The sequence below is a fragment of the Lontra canadensis genome, unplaced genomic scaffold (genome assembly GCF_010015895.1).
Source record: "Lontra canadensis isolate GAN:19392208 unplaced genomic scaffold, GSC_riverotter_1.0 scaffold19, whole genome shotgun sequence".
Taxonomy (NCBI): Eukaryota; Metazoa; Chordata; class Mammalia; order Carnivora; family Mustelidae; genus Lontra; species Lontra canadensis.
This window is the reverse complement of record NW_022631013.1, coordinates 4,293,902-4,310,725: the sequence shown is the minus strand read 5'-3', so window position 1 is coordinate 4,310,725 and position 16,824 is coordinate 4,293,902. Positions and strand designations below refer to the sequence as shown.

Sequence of the window (16,824 nt, the reverse complement as noted above, 5' to 3'; positions counted from 1 at the left end):
TGTGGTTAGGTTCAAATTCTGCTACTGTTGTGTTTTTTAAAAAGTAATGTAGTTGCCTCATATAATTACATCTTGACCTTCCACTTCATGAATAGTGTAGGATGAACAGCTTTAAGAATTCACTTGTTGGGGCGCCTGGGTGGCTCAGTGGTTAAAGCCTCTGCCTTCGGCTCGGGTCATGATCCCGGGGTCCTGGGATCGAGTCCCGCATCGGGCTCTCTGCTCAGCAGGGAGCCTGCCTCCTCCTCCTCTCTCTCTTTCTGCCTGCCTCTCTGCCTACTTGTGATGTCAAATAAATTTAAAAAAAAAAAAAAGAATTCACTTGTTAACAAGAGCTTCAAAAAGTTGAAAGGTAGACTTTTATAGGGGAAAAATGTTTATCAGTGGTTAACCTGTATGATGGAAGTTTATTTTCTATGGGCTTTTTTTTTTTTTTTTTTTTTTTTTTTTTTGGCCTTTTAGACTAGTGGTCGCTGAGGTATAATAATACACACTGATGTGTATTTCCTGAATGCAGGAAAAAGAATACCAATACATCTGAAGTAAATAAATATATATAAACTTACATATTTGTCTCTCCATTTTAAAATTTCTGATTCCATATATCATTGTATTAGTACACACTAACTTATTGTAATATTACATATTATAAATACAAATACATACTGGAGCAGGTACTTGAAAACATTTTCACTGATATGTTTATGTAAGTAATGAAATTGAGAAGCTACTTTTAGACTATCATAAAAATCAGTGATGGTCACAGCTTATTCACTTATTACTTCTAAAAATTAATTGTGATGGAAGAGATTTTTGCCAATATTTAGCAAAGGTATTAAATATAAAACTATATGAGACCCTTGGAATACTTATGGTGAAGGATAAATGGGAAACCTCAACCGATCTGTGCTCTAATTGCAGTTACTGTTACTGTTGTTCTAAGGTAATACTGCACTGTGAGAAGCAAAGGTGAGTAAGTAGAAGGACTGGAATAAGATAGAATGAGGAAATGAATTGGCAGTTAAAAAGGAATTGAGTTTTGCTGAAAAGAACTTCCTAGCCATAGCTGAAAGAATACATACAAGTTTTAAGAAGTTAAAAAGATAATGAGAAAAATACCCTCATAGACTTCTGTTGCTTTGTGAAAGAAGAGAGAATGAGTATCATCAGTTAATTAAGCAACATTTGCAGGAGTTTTATGTGTACATATTGCTGTAGAAGTCTCTGGATTGGCAAGTGAACTCTGTGCTTCCTCATCCTTTGAAGACCTAAATCGCAGGCACAAGTGAGAGAGAGCTGTGGGGAAACTGATAAAATTGTTTCAGGGCGTTTGGAGTTGGAAACAGAGAAGCAGATGTACAGCTGATTTGTTCTCAAAGTTCGGCTCTAATTTCTTTTTTTCTAGCCCTTGATTATCTCCTTGAGTGGCTCTAACAAATAAGTATTCACAGAATGCAGCTTCTTAACATGAGTTAACTTCTTTAAAGGATTCTTAGAAATTCATTCTGGGGAAATGATGTCCAGTTCAGCAGTTGGTGAAGTAAAAAGAGATTTGTGGTGTAACCATCAGTGCGACTAAAGAATTTACATTTCTTTTCTCATTCCTTTGAGCTTTTTCACAAGTTATTACCAGCAATGACTCCAAACAGGATCCTCCCGCCTTTTCATTTGTTTCTTTGTGTGTGTAGTAGTTGAACAAAAGGGTGAAAATTACGTTTTGTGTGGCAGATTAGCCCATACTGTTTCTTTTTTCTTTTTGAAGACTCCTCTGTTACATTTAATTGTGCAACTTTTCTGGATTAAAAAGTAAACTGGCAAAGTTTTTGGATGCATAATGCTTTGTGTGTGTTTTGTCAAGAATGACATTATGAAGAATTTGATTTAGTATATGAGGAAAATGTTGGTTTCCATTTTTCTTTAAATTATGCCCATTCTATCTTGTGATGTGTTTTATAGGATCCTAGACATAGTCTTAGGACAGCTGCTTTGGAGGTTAACATAGTCCAACCCTTCGATAAATGTTTGGATCCCCTTTGGATTCACTGTGCTTTTCAGTAATTATGTTCTTGTCCAATTGATTGAATTGATAAGAAGTATCTCCTTACATAGGAGTACTCCTACAAAAGGAAAGATAGTAAACATTACGCTTGAAATCAGATTTTGTTACCAGTTTTTGAATTTTGTGCACATCCTATATCACAGTCAATTATTTATTTAGAAGTTTTGGTTGCAACATCATATGTAGTATACTGTCTTTTGGATTGATTTCTTTCCCTTTGCAGTATGCATTTAAGGTTCTCCCATGTCTTTTTTGTGGCTTGATAGTTCATTTCTTTTTATTGCTGAATAATCTTCCATTGTATAGATTTACTGCAGTTTGCTTATCCATTCACCTATTAAAGGACATCTTAGTTCCTTCCAGATTTTAGTGCTCATGAATAAAGCTGCTGTAATCATTTGTATGCAGGTTTTTGTATGGATATAAGCTTTCAACTCTGGGTAAACACCCACTTCAGTTTTGTAAGAAACTGCCAAGCTGTCCTTGAAAAAGCTGTACCATTTTGCATCCTGCCATCAGTGAATGAGAATTTCTGATGTTCCATATCCTTGCTAGCAGTTGGTGCTATCAGTGACTTGAATTTTGACTATTCTAATAGATGTGTGAGTGGCATTGTATTGTTTTACTTTGCAGTACCCTGATGACCTGTGATGCTGAGCATCTTCTCAGGGGCTTCTTTGCCATCTATGTATCTTCTTTGGTGACATGTCTCTTCAGCTCTTTTGCCCATTTCTTACTTGGGTTGTTAACAGTTTTCTAATTCTTGAGTTTTAAGTGTTCGGTTTATATTTTGGATACCAGTCCTTTAACCAGGTGTGTTTTGTGAATATTTTCTCCCAGTTTTTTGTCTTCTCTTTTCCTTCTCTTAATAATTTTTCATTTAGGGGCGCATGGGTGGCTCAGTGGTTTAGCCTCTACCTTCGGCTCAGGTCATGATGTCAGGGTCCTGGGATCAAGCCCCACCTCGGGCTCTCTGCTCAGCAGGGAGCCTGCTTCCTCCTCTCTCTTTCTCTCTCTCTCTCTCTGACTGTCTCTGCCTACTTGTGATCTCTGTCTATCAAATAAATAAAATCTTTTTAAAAAATAATTTTTCATTTAATACATACTTTTTAGCTCCGTGTCTCCTATATATTTTATTTATTTAGGTAGGCTTAAAGGACCTACAAGAAGAAGATAAATTCAGTGTGAACCACCATTTTCATCCGTGATGCTTCAGTGGTCATTCTGATTCTGTTAAGATCTAGGAGGCACTATAGAATATTTCAATGTATAGATTTTTTTTTCCTTTTTGAAATATACCTGGATTTGGATTTTAGTTTTGCCACTTCAGTTGTGTGAACTATGGGGCAAGTTGCTTAAATTCTGTTCCTCAGTTTCATCATTTGTAAAATGGGAATAATAAATATGAGTGGCACTTAAGAAATTAAAGTCTTATTCAGTGAAAAACAAAACAAAACAAATATGAGTGCCTATTCCAGTATGCTGGCATAAGGATTAAATGAGTTAACACATGTAAAGTGCTTTAGAGAAGTGAACAGTACACGGTAGATGCACAGTAAATATCAGCTCTTGTTATAATTACTTCTGCCGTGATTATTGTTGCCATTAGAATTTTCTGTATCATCCCCTCAGTATCATTCTTGCTGTCTCTAATTGGTAAAAGGATCTCTATATTGAATCATAGGCGGCTGTTATGTAACTTCTGCTCATTTGTCCTTGTGTGTCCTTTGGATTATGGAAAATGAATTTAATATTTTTCTAAATGATGTTTGTTAAGATATTGAAGCTGATCCCTTCTTCCAACAAGTGAATTGTAGTTTTGTGCTAGGCACCAGAAAGATAAATAAAATATGGCCTGGCTTGGAAAGAACTTCTCTAGTAAAGGAAAATAGATGTGTAAATTAATTTTTCCTACCTACTTGTGTCTGGCCTTAAATTATATAGTCCCTGTTTCTCCTCTTAAAATGGGAGAACTCTTTGTGTTGCTGAGACAGCCCCTCTATTTGTATAGTGAACACATTGGCTTTTGGTGCCTGCAGGTGTTTTTTTCTTTGTCCGTAATTATCGACCCCCCCCCACCAGTGAACTATTGCCAACAGCTGTTTCACTGGTATTGCCGAATTCCTCCTTCCCTGACACTTTCTTCTCAGTCTCCTTTGTGTCATACTCTACCTGATTTCTAAAAGGTAAGTTCCCCACCCACCACCTTTCTTTGGACTTTTTGTCTTTAAAAAAATTTTTTTTTATTTTTAAAAGATTGTTGTTTATTTGAGACAGAGAGTAAGCATGAGTTGGGGAAGGGCAGAGGGACAAGCATACTTCCCACCGAGTGTGGAGCCTGATGTGGGGCTCCATTCCAGGACCCTGAGATCATGACCAGAGCCAAAGGCAGATGCTTAACCGACTGAGCCACCCAGGACTTTCTTTTCTGCATCTTATGTAATTCTAAGACTGGCAACTACAAATTTATTTTAACCAGTTCAGAGCTGCTTTCCAACCCTTTATATCTAGCTTGCTTATTAGATGTTCAGTAAGCATCTTAAAGTTACTGTGTTCCAGAGTAAATTCTAGATTGTTCCCTGATACCTTGGCAACAAAGAAGGAAACAATAACACTCCCCCTACAACCTTTGCTGCTCCTACAGTCTTCTCCATATCAGTAAATAGCAGTTACATTCTTCTGAGTGTCCAGGCCAGGAATCTGGGAATCATTCTTGACTGCTGTCTTTCATCTCTGTCAACAAATTGTCGGCTCTACTTTTACAATATTCAGAATCCAACCACTTCTCACCTCTTCTTAGCCATATTATTCTGATACCGATTCTCACAACATGCTGATCCCTCTATTTCTACCTATGTTCCCCTGTAGTCTCTTCCGTATAGCAGTCTGAATGACCATAAAAATTAAAATGAAAAATGGTCATGTCACTGTTCTCATCAGAGCCTTCCCATAGCTTCCCATCTCAAAACAGAATGTGAAGTCCTTCCTTCCTGTGGCCAGTACAAGCCGTAAGTGATATGTTCTGTCACTTTCCCCCTTGGTCTTCTCTTCCTTCCTTCTCACTTCCTCTGGCACTACAAACACTGTTTCCAGGGACTTTGCTTTTGCTATTCTCTCTGCCTGTATGCTCTCTCCCGCAAGATAACCATGAGTCTTACGTGTATCATTTAGATCCTGATCAGATGTTACCTTCTCTGTCTAAACTAATTAAAACTACTTTTTTTCACAGCTCATTAACCTCTTAAGAAACCTAACCCTTAAGAATTTTACTGAGCATCGATGTCAGTACTGCATCTCAGCACTGTCCTGTAATTTTGGAGAAGTTACCTTTTTGTGAACATAGAACTATGATGCTCTGTCATGTGTCTAGTTCACAGCATATCTTAAAATATAAATGTGAATCTGTCATGTGCGACTATAAGTTTTAGTGCCTGTCATGCACTTTGTCCAAATCTGAAAATTAAACTCACATCAGTGATGGACTCTTACTTAAGTCAGCTACTTGTTCTTGAAGATCAAACGTCTCCAAGTTAATGAAGTCTTCCCTAACCTACTTGTACTCACCTCACCTGTCTCTGTTACTAAATATCACCTAGTTCCTACCACTGTTGCCTGTTTAATTACTTACCTGATCCACTGTAAAGACTGGCAAGAGTCCCATTCTTTTTCTCATAGAATGGTTATGGTTTCAGAAGCAATAATTCTGGATACTATCCTTTTATATATTCTCACATGTGTGTTCTATGCTGTTAGGCTCATATACTTCTGTATTGAGTTTATTTCTAGCACCTGTCATTCCATTCTGTCCTTTACACTTGGAATTTCTTCTTCTGTCAACATCACCTAATAAATTCTAAGACCTACTTCATATCCCATGCCTGTGAAAATCTCCTTGACTTTTCCCTATTGCCTTTTATACTCTGAAATTCTGGCATACTTTATATTTGCACAGTTTAGTACTTTATCATGTCCATATTTTAAACAAACATAAGTACTATAAAGGCAAAAATCTATGCCTTCATCATGCTGCATATATTTAGTTTACCCTACCTGTAGCATTTTGTAAGGTCTGTCTCTTTGACCTTTATAGCACGATTGTGGCATAGATAATGGATACTAAGTGAATATTTATTGATTCTTGGATAATCTCTGATTTTGTCATTCACAGAAGTTAGGTTTACAGGCTCTTTGGATGCTCAGTTATCCAGAAGGTCAATGTCTGGTTGGTAGACTACTAGATAGTTCTTCTTTATTAAATTGTTTGCATTTTCTTTTTTATGTCAGTAACAGATAGTTTCATGATTAATTTTTGAATATGGTGGTTAACACGATACACTTAAATTTAAGTCAGTAGTTTAAAACACTGCATGAAAGAATAACCAAGTTCTGTCAGTTTTGCTGAGAAGAAGGTTAAAGTCCTCTATAAAAATTACTTTTATGTATTTAAAAAAAGCAGCTCTTTCTTTTTCAGAAAATAAAGTTTTGGTTTCTTGAAAAGGCTAGAACTCACTAAAACTTACAAGTTCACTTTCTACAGTTAGAATACTATAGAATTGTGTTCCTTATAACTTAAAATTTAGTAAAACCAAAGTTTTTTTGTTGTCTCAGAAAAGAAATCCCTGGAGGCATAGCATTGCTGTCCAGTGAGCTATGGACTTTGTTACTAATGAGATTCTAGCAGGTTGATAACACTGGAAGCCTTAGAGAGTTGAAATTCTAGAAGGAAGGACCTAGGACCTAGAGTGAAATGTGCTGTTCTAAATGGCATAACCACGAATGTGATCAACTTAAGATGAGATGAGAAAAACTAAAAGTGAAAACAAAGCAAATAGTATAAACCCTTTTGGTAACCAGCTCTATTCCTAATAAGAGTATTGGATTTTGGATTTTCTTGTGTTCTCCTCTAGGATATTTTATATATATATAATATATATATATATAATGTGAAAAATGTTATTTTAGGTTTCTGAATAGCAATCAGCTCTTAAAAAATGTTTTATTTTGGAAACTTTCAAACAAAAATAAGAAAAATATAGCATTAACTCCCATGTACTCCTTTCCATCTTCAGTTATTCACCTGTGACTAATTTTTTATCCATACCACTACCTGCTTCATATTGCTAGATTGCTTTAAAGCAAAGTCTGAACATCTTTTCAGTTCATCTGTAAATATTTCAATATGTTTGAATCTCAAAAATTAGAGATCTCTTTTTAAGGATGATCATAATGCCTTAAAAAGCGAACATTGCTTAATATCAGTTATTCAGAAACTGTTCAGATATAACATACTTCTCATTGGTTAGTATTGCGATATTAAGATTGATGGATTGGTACACATATTGTCACCCAACCACCTAATGGTTTTAGTAGCTATTAATTACTGTTGACATCGATTATTTCATTAAGGGTTACAGAACAGTGGTATTTTTAATCCTTAGATATCCAGTGTTCAAATTTCTCTGGTTGTCTTTATATATGTTATATATATAATTTTTTTTTAATAGAGGGGGATGGGTAGGGGGCTGAGGGATAGGGGGAGAGTATCCCAAGCAGGCTTGACACCCACCATGTAGCCTGACTTGGTCTCAATCGATCTTAGGACCCTGAGATTGTGACCTGAGCTGATAATCAAGAGTCAGATGCTTAAGTAACTGAGCCATCCAGGCACCCCTGTCTTAGAATATTTTTTAAACTATATTTGTATGAATGGAGATCCAGATTAAGTTCCTTACGTTTCAATTGGTTAATGCTAAGTTTCTTTTTCATCTGTATGCTTGTCCTTCCCATCCCACCTTCCTTTACTTCCCTCTCTTTGCAGTGTATTTCTTGAAGAAACTGGGTTGTCAGATTTTCTGTTTGAATTTTGCTGTTTGCATCTCATTGTTTTATTTAATATTTTTCTGTAAATTGGTAGTTAGGTATAGAGGCTTAATCACGTTCATGTTCAATTTTTTGACAATATTTTAGAACCAATGTTGTGTCCTTGAGGCACATAATACACCATTACTTCTCTTTTTTGTGCTCATGTTCCTAGCCATTGTGATATCTTGTCCACAGTGGCTGATAGGAATTCTCTTTATTTCTTGAGGCTGGTGTTGTTAGTAATCTAGTTTTTTTCCTCTGGGAATTTTTAGTAATTTTTTTTACCCCGGAGTTCTGATTTTTTACAGGATATGTCTCAGGTATGATACACTGCAGTTGGCAAGCCTTTTCAATGTGAAGATCTTCACCTCAGATCACTTTTTCCTCATATTTCTTTATTTTCCCTCTCTACTGTCTCTTTTTGTTGTTGTTGCTTTCTGACTTACTCTATCACTTTATTCAATTCTCTGCTCAAATGTTACCATATCAAATCACATTGATCAGTCCTTGTGAAAGCATCCTGCTACTGTCTTTTTATCCTGGCTTTATTTTTCTTTATAATACCTGGTATGTATTTATAGTCCCCTATGACTTAAATATAATGCAGGGACTTTTTTAATTCACTGCTGTTTCCTTAATGTTTAAAACAGTGTCTTCTACATGGTAGGTGTTCAGTAATTGCTGAGTTAATTATATTAGGTTGTTGGACTCGGGTAATTCATCTTGATCTCTTAACTTTTATAGCATATTTTAAATATACTTTTATTTGTTCTCTACATTTAGAGTGTTTCTTTTCTTCCTCTATCTTCCAGCAACCACTGAATGTTTGCTATTGATAACTGTATTTTTAAATTCTAACGTTTCTTGTTCTCTGGTCTTCTTTCACTACACCATATACTTACTTAATAGTTGTAGGGTCCCCTTCGTTCTCTGTCAGGATACTAAGTAGACTCCTCCACCCTTCCTTCTCCCCCATTAGATTATCTTCTGATCCCTAAATTTTCTTTATTCTTCCTTTGTTCATCTTGGTTCCATATTTATTGTAGCTGGGTTTTCCTGGAAGCTAGTTTGGGTTTCATCAGTAGCTACTTAGATAGATTTCTCTAGGAGAGCCTTTTGATTTAAATGGATGAGGTGGGCCTCCCAGTAGAGTGCTTGGGCCTATGGCACAGAGGGGAAGGGTAAATAGGAAGTGTTTAGTTGGCCCAATTATTCTGAATGGATTTAATTTAATTATCTTGCTGTATATTTCATAGCCAGCTCTTCCTTGCTTCCAAAACTCTCTTAGAAAGAATTCTACTTATTGTTGTGTCTTTGGCTGTGGTTTGGCTTTGCTTTTATTTTTCTATCAATTTCATCCTGCTTGCTTACATTTTGTAAAAATCTGGAAAAATGTCTTTTTAGATTATACCCTTTTTTGCTTTCATTTTTTCTTTTTAAACTTTTTACCGGGCTATTTTCTTGGAAATGGTTGAAGAAATACGTATGTTCTTAGAGCAAAATTGGAAAACTCATTTTCTTCCTCTTCCTCTACAACTTTAACTTCCCTCTCTGGAAGTAACCACAATTAATAATTTACTTATATTATTTTTAACATAAATATGATTATCACTCATTAGCTTACTTTGTTGACGTAATCATGTCTTGATCATTTTTCCACCTTACGAATTTATTAGACTTTGTCCAGATGTATAAAATTCCTCTTTTTACTAATGAGTTAAAAGTAATATTGTTTTAACCTCTAGTTCTTGATTAGAAATTAAGTTTAACATTTTAAAAAATATTTTATTTATTTATGTCAGAGAGAGAGAGCACAAGCAGGGGGAACGGCAGGCAGAGCAGGCAGAGGGAGAAACAGGCTTCCTGCTGAGCAAGGAACCCAATGGGGGACTGGATCCTGGGACCCTGAGGTTATGACCTGAGCCGAAGGCGTACACTTAACTGACTGAGCCACCCAGGTGTCCCAAGTTGAGCATTTTTTAATGTATTTTTCGATGCTTTATATTTCATATTTTGTGAAATGCTTGACTTGTTTTTACCCTTTGCCCATGTTTTTAGTTATTTCTTAATGATACCTAGACATTGTATGTATTCTTATAATTGCCATGAAAATATGTATTTCATTAATATTTGCTTGTAGAGTACCTCTGTCTTGTTTTATCTATGGTATTTTCTTTTTTTCCTCAGGAATCTTACTATTTAGTTAGCTAAATTTGTTGATTTTTTCTTTTTCCCTTATGGATTCCCCATTTTATGTTTTACTTAGGTAGGACTGATATTAGTTTTATCTTCAGTTGCTTTACAGTTTTTATGCTGTTACTGTATTTTTAAGTGTCCTCTGTCACTTCAGTGGTTCGTGGTAGGGAAGGGAATTAGATATGTGTGCTTAATTTGCCATCTTCAGCAGGAATTCAAACAGATATTTAATTATTCCATGTTCTAGGATTTGTCTCCTGGTTTAATTTAATAATTCACTATCAAGGAGTTTCACAAGCATGCAGTCACTCATAACATTAGATATGCTTCCATTTTATGCATTAAAACTATTCTAAATTGAATTTGTAGCAAGTAAAATATAGGCTCTCTTGAGGCTTAAATATGCTAGCATAACTTAAAAATTCTTTTATCCCTCAAAATCTTTCTGATTAGTAATCCTTGTATGTTTGTGTACTTCCAGTTGGGTTTTTAAAACTTTTATTTTAACAAAAAGCAAACCCAAGACAACACACACACATATTTAAAAAGTTTTTATTTTAATTAACAAAAAACAAACTTGGGATGTGTGTGCCCACTCATGCATGCATGCATGCAAAATGGTGGTATGAAGGACAGAACATGACAGCGCTGATATTTTAAGGATTTTGAATGAAACATTTTGGGGTAAAGTTACTTTTTTTAGAAAGCGTGTACAAGTGTCACCCCTTCCATTTTGAGGATCATACTCAGTAAGAAAAAACTTTATAATTTCCTAATACTAAGGATGAGGTGAATTATCTTCAGAAGCGTAGTCATGTGTTTGCAAATGATGCTTTAAAAAACAAGTCAGTAAGATGATGAAAATTAAGGAATAGTGAAAAGGATTTGAAGTCTGATCCTTGGTCTTCAGATAATTTGTCATGTTACATTGTACGAGTCACTTGACTTGTTTTCACAGGTGTGAAATGAAGTGCTTGTGCTAAGTTATTTCAGATACAAATTGTATAAAGCTTTGGCCCATGGTGCAAGTGTGGTGGCCAGATAGAATCTGTGAATACATTCACCAGTACTGTGTTATGGAGAACTCAATCATGTAGACTTTGGATAATTTTTTTTTTAAGACTTTATTTTTTAAGTAATCTCTACATCCAGCATGGGGCTTGAACTTGTAACTCAAATCAAGAGCTGTGTGCTCTACTGACTGAGCCAGACAAGCACCCCAACCTTCAGTAATTTTAAATGTAAACAGAGAATGCCAAAATTATGGAGCACCATTTCTTCACTCATAGGATATGTATAGCTGTTTAAAATAAAAGAAATAAAGCAAATCCCACCTTCTGCCCACTAAAAAGTTGGAAACAAACCCAAAGAATATATAGATTTAAAAAAAAATTCTTGTCAAGATTTACCTCTTGGGGCGCCTGGGTGGCTCAGTGGGTTAAAGCCTCTGCCTTTGACTCAGGTCATGATCTTGGGGTCCTAGGATCGAGCCCCACATCAGACTCTGCTCAGCAAGGAGTCTGCTTCCCCCTCTCTCCTGCTTGCCTCTCTGCCTACTGTGATCTCTCTTTCTGTCAAATACATAAATAAAAAAATCTAAAAAAAAAAAAGATTTACCTCTTGACAAATGCTATAAACATTTTGATCCCGAGTCTCTGGTGCTGGTAACTTTATAAATAAGGATTTTACTATTACAGGCTAAGGGCAGAAGAGCTCTTTAGCTGTGTGGTTGCTTCTTAAGCTTATAGGCTTAAAAAATTGCTAAATTAGGGGCGCCTGGGTGGCTCAGTGGGTTAAAGCCACTGCCTTCGACTCAGGTCATGATCTCAGGGTCCTGGAATCGAGCCCCAAATCGGGCTCTCTGCTCAGGGGGGAGCCTGCTTCCCCTCCTCTCTCTCTGCCTGCCTCTCTGCCTACTTGTGATCTCTGTCTGTCAAATAAATAAATAAATCTTTAAAAAAAATAATCTAAATTAGGTCAGAATACATGTAGCTCAGTGGTTCTTAGCTGTTTGAAGTGTTTGGAAAAACACAAAAATAAGATGAACATAATGTATATTCCATTAAAAAATATTTATACACATACCTATATATTCCTATATTCTTTTGGTAGAAAGTATAGGCTGATGGTATATGACAGTGATATTTAGCTAAAAGATTTGCCATGTATGTCTTAAGGATATACTAGTGTAGGTTCTCCACTTATTTAATAAAAATACCTCCAAGATTTGCTGTTACTTATTTACCCACATATATATTCAAAGCAAATTAATTCCATAATAGTACAGCTACATCAAAAATTGTGATTTAGCATATAAGGGATTCCACAGTTGTATCATTACATACTGAACCCTGGACCCAAGATAATAAATGAGCTTCAGTTATATTGCCTGGACGTTGTAAATGTAGTCCCTTTTTCTAGAAAATCTGGTATCAAAAAGGCCGGGGTGCCTGGCTGACTCAGTTGGTAAAGTATGTGACTCTTGATCTCAGGGTTGTGAGTTTGAACCCCATGTTGGGTATAGAGGTAGCTTAAAATAAAATCTTAAATAAAAAAAGATTGTTGAGTGAAAAAAATTAAGTAGAGCATGATTTACTGACATGTTGCTTATCTTTCGTTGGCTACAGCTATCATCAGTAGAAAATTCTTTTAGCTTATTATCCAAGTGATGAATGTATTAAATGAAAGATAAGTGGTAACCATCTCTTGGGAGAAAAGGAAAATAAAGTATTGCCATTTTATAAACTTTTTTATAGACTTAACTTACTGTAATATTAGACCTCGTGCTTTAGAGATATCCTAGGACAATTTGCCCTAACTTTTACAGGAGAGAAATTCTGGGAAGGTAAAGGATTTGCCTCAGATCACATACTTAATAGCAGAGTAAGGTTTAGAACTCAGTTATCCCAACTTTGAGGCCCCTCAGTCCCCACCCATCATTATATTTAATTCTTCTGCTCTTAATTCATTATCAGGCAGTGACTTCTAGTTCAGAAAACAAATCACTGTTTTTCAAAAATTTGTTTTAAAGTCTTTTATACAAACTGCAGATTTTCACTCAGAATCAGTGAGTACAGATTTAGAATTTTAAAGAAGGCTAAGCATGCATTTTGAGACTATGAACAACTTAGCGCTTCATTTCTTAATTTGTTTTTGTCTCAAATTGCAGTACTTAGGTAAAGCATTATTTCTTTACACAAAAGGCTATATTCTTTGTTTTTGTAGCTGTTTGGAGATATGTGTTTCTTTGATACATAAAATACTCTTTTGCATCAAATAATTAAGATGGCAACCTTTTTTTATAAGTTCTATTTGAAGGCCCAAATATAATTTATTGATTCATTTTTCCATACTAATTTTGGAATAGGGAGTAGTTTTTCAATTATTAGGTTGTAGGAGGGAGGATCAGTCAGGGTCAGTAAATTGTTATTACAAAACTAGTGGAGTAGAATTATTTATGGCCTTCCCTATACATTGAATTATCAGAATTTTCCATCTGTCAGTAAGTTTTTTCTTGTATAAGACTAGCAAAGCTAACATTTGGGGGGTCATGACTTTTAAAAAAACACATTAGGAATTTAAAAGAGAAATAAATTGGAGGTAGAAATGAACACCCAAAGTATAGATGACACCTAGACTTAAGTAATGTCTAAAACCAAGGTAGTTGAGGCTTATAATCTGGATCTATATTCAAGGCTTTTTAGTATCAGTTATAGAAGTTTTATAGCAAATGCATTTTTAATAATTATAGTTTACTAACTTTATTAATTAAAATCCTCTTGATGAAAACTTACTTTATCTTAGCAAATGGACTTAGGCATTCTCCTTTAATTTATTGATTTAGAGCAAAGTGTTTGAAAAAACATATGAAAAGATTTAGGATAATTGCAATGCACATGGTGTCCAGCTTGCCAATGATATTTTTCCTTTTTTGTAGTTTATAAAAGCAATGTATTTTAAGCTCCTCCTAGGATGGATTTTACTTTTTCATTAATAAGCAATGTTTTACTGAGTTTCCAACATCAGTTTTCATTTTGTAATGTAGAAGCTTCCCTGTGGCATAAAGTGTTGGGACATTTTAATTAGGAAAAGAGATCATGGAACTCCATGCGATGGTATAAATTTTCCAGTGCTTCCATGTTCTACTAAATCAGAATGAAAAATACATTAAAATTTACCTTAAGTTATATCTACTTTCAAAGTTGAGTCAAGAGAAAAGGATGGGATAGAGATTATGGAATGTGTTTGGGACTCCATGGTGGGAGGTGGGATCAAAGAAGCCTTTTAATCATAAATAGAAAGGAAATTTTGACGAGGGCATTTAGGTTACATGGTTCTTTCCCCTTTTTTGTTTGTTACAGGCAAAGGGGAAGATAGTGATGTACTCAGTATAAATGCAGATGCTTATGACAGCGACATAGAAGGCCCATGCAACGAAGAAGCTGCTGCTCCTGAGGTCCCAGAAAATACAGTCCAAAGTGAAGCTGGTCAGATAGATGACCTGGAGAAAGACATTGAGAAAAGTGTGAATGAGATTCTGGGACTAGCAGAGTCTAGCCCAAAGGAACCCAAAGCAGCCACCCTGACTGTTCCTCCACCAGAAGATGTTCAGCCTTCTGCACAGCAGCTGGAGCTGCTAGAACTTGAGATGAGGGCAAGAGCTATTAAAGCCCTAATGAAAGCTGGTGATATAAAAAAGCCAGCCTAGTTATTTGACTTGAGTCTGAGTTCTAGGTGTGTTTGAGCAAAGACACATCGTATAATTTTGTATATGACATTTATTTTGAGTCTTATGTGGTATTTCTCATGTAATCCTTATTAGATAAACTCATCTTAGGCCTGACATACCTGTGGTATTTTTGGTTGTTCTTACTTTTATGTATGTGTTACTGCTTTATGAATTCATGGCAAATATCATTGGATAACCTGGATACTTTGTTAGATGAGCATTTAGCTGTGTCTGCAAATTAATACCTGAAAACCCATTAGCGTAGAGTCACTGTATTTTTTCCTTCATTTTTAAGTGTTTTGGCATCACACCTAAAATCTTAAGAAAGATTGACCAAGCATGTTGCTCTTAAGGCTACCTGTATTTTGTGGTAGAATATTAAATTATTGCTTCTAGATTTGTCAGCAATTTAAGAAATTTAATCATGCTTATATGCACTTTTAAAATAAGTCTGTCTTGAAGACACCTTCTGTGGGTGTGAATTTACTGGTAAAGATGGATTAACATTCATTGTTGTAAGACTTAGAGGTCTGATATGGCTGAGAAAAATGTTTTTTATAAAAGAAAAAAAAGGACTTAATTTAAGGTCGTTTTTAAAAATGTAGAAGTAATTGCCCAACTTTAATTCCAGCAGACAAACCATTCTAACAGGTATTTGATATTATTGGACACTTTGTTCAAGTTTTTTTCTTCAGTACAAAGGGAACATATTTTCTTTCACATTCCAAGCTATTAGGAAAAGAATATTTTATTGTACAGGCTTTTATCTCATGTTTTTGCTTGAAGATTTGATGTGCTATAATTCCATGAATTAAAAATAATAAAGACTATCATTCTGGATCTGAAGACTTTTGATACATTTCCAAAAGCAAAATTAATTTCGGAAAGCTTTGATAAGTCAATGTTATAATTAATCTAATTTTGTATAGTTTTTGTAAATAAATTAACATCCTACGCAATAACAGATGTTTTTTGCCCCATCACTAATTGTAGTGGTTTGATACCAAAATAAATTTAGGTAAAGACTCTTAAAATAATTTTTTTTCTAAAATATAAATCTAAAACCACTGTTTTTATACTTACTAACAAATATGCTATATTTGTAAACCATGCTCTACTAATATTGTATGAGGATTTTCCTCATACATAAAATTTGCTGGGATTGAGTTTTATTAGCTGGCTTAATTATATGTAAATTTTAGAGAGTTTCTTGTGGAAGTAGAGTGCTTATGAAACCTTAGAACTGCAGAGTTACAGATTTTATTTTTTCGTTGTTTCTGAACATGCCTTTAAATAATCCTGTTTTCACCCCCGCCCCCGGGATCTTTCTAATGTAGCACAGGCCAGTATCCTCATCATTTGAAGTATTTCTCTTATGCTGGTAAATGCGCATATGTCTGAATAGTGAGTTCTGCTTCAAGATGAAAAAGCATTGGTTATGGCAAAAGAATTTTAAAATAGCAAAGTAGTACATAACAAACTGTTGCTGCTTACTAATTATAAAATGCAGTAGAGGACGTTTGTGTGATTAAACATACAGCAGTAGACAGGGTCTGAGTGCTTTGTAGCTGCCTGGTTACCACCTTCAGGAAGCATTGTGTGTATCTCTGTTCACTGTGCAGAATGGTCTAGAGGATGTTTGACTAGAGTGGTACCTGTGAGGTAGAATGAGCTGAATGAAGGAAGCCACTTAGCTTCCTACCTTGGAAAATCAGCTCTTCTTTCTACTCCTTTTTTTTTTTTTTTAATGTTGAAAGACACAAGAGCTTTTTGAAAAATGAATTACTTTGGGGAATAGGAATATGTTTGTTTTAGGAAAGCCTAAGTAATGGGAGAATACCATATATTGATCTAATGTTGCCATTTAAATTGTTACCTCACAGGTATTTATTAAATACCTCTGAGGTGTTAGTTTTGTTCAGAGTCTAAAAGTCAGGGATGTTACAGTATAGATTTTAGCACAGAATAGACTGAGTAG

General features: G+C 35.1%; 1 protein-coding gene across 1 annotated transcript in view; it reads left to right on the top strand.

Annotated features, from left to right (window-relative positions):
- The window catches only part of CAAP1 (caspase activity and apoptosis inhibitor 1), a 46,894-nt gene extending 31,208 nt beyond the window's left edge, over positions 1 to 15,686 (top strand). The window contains exon 6 of the mRNA XM_032860317.1: positions 14,479 to 15,686. Within this exon, the coding sequence (XP_032716208.1) occupies positions 14,479 to 14,825 (347 nt within the window). The 3' untranslated portion in view covers positions 14,826 to 15,686. The remainder of the gene's footprint in view (positions 1 to 14,478) is intronic.
- The last annotated feature ends 1,138 nt before the right edge of the window (positions 15,687 to 16,824 follow it).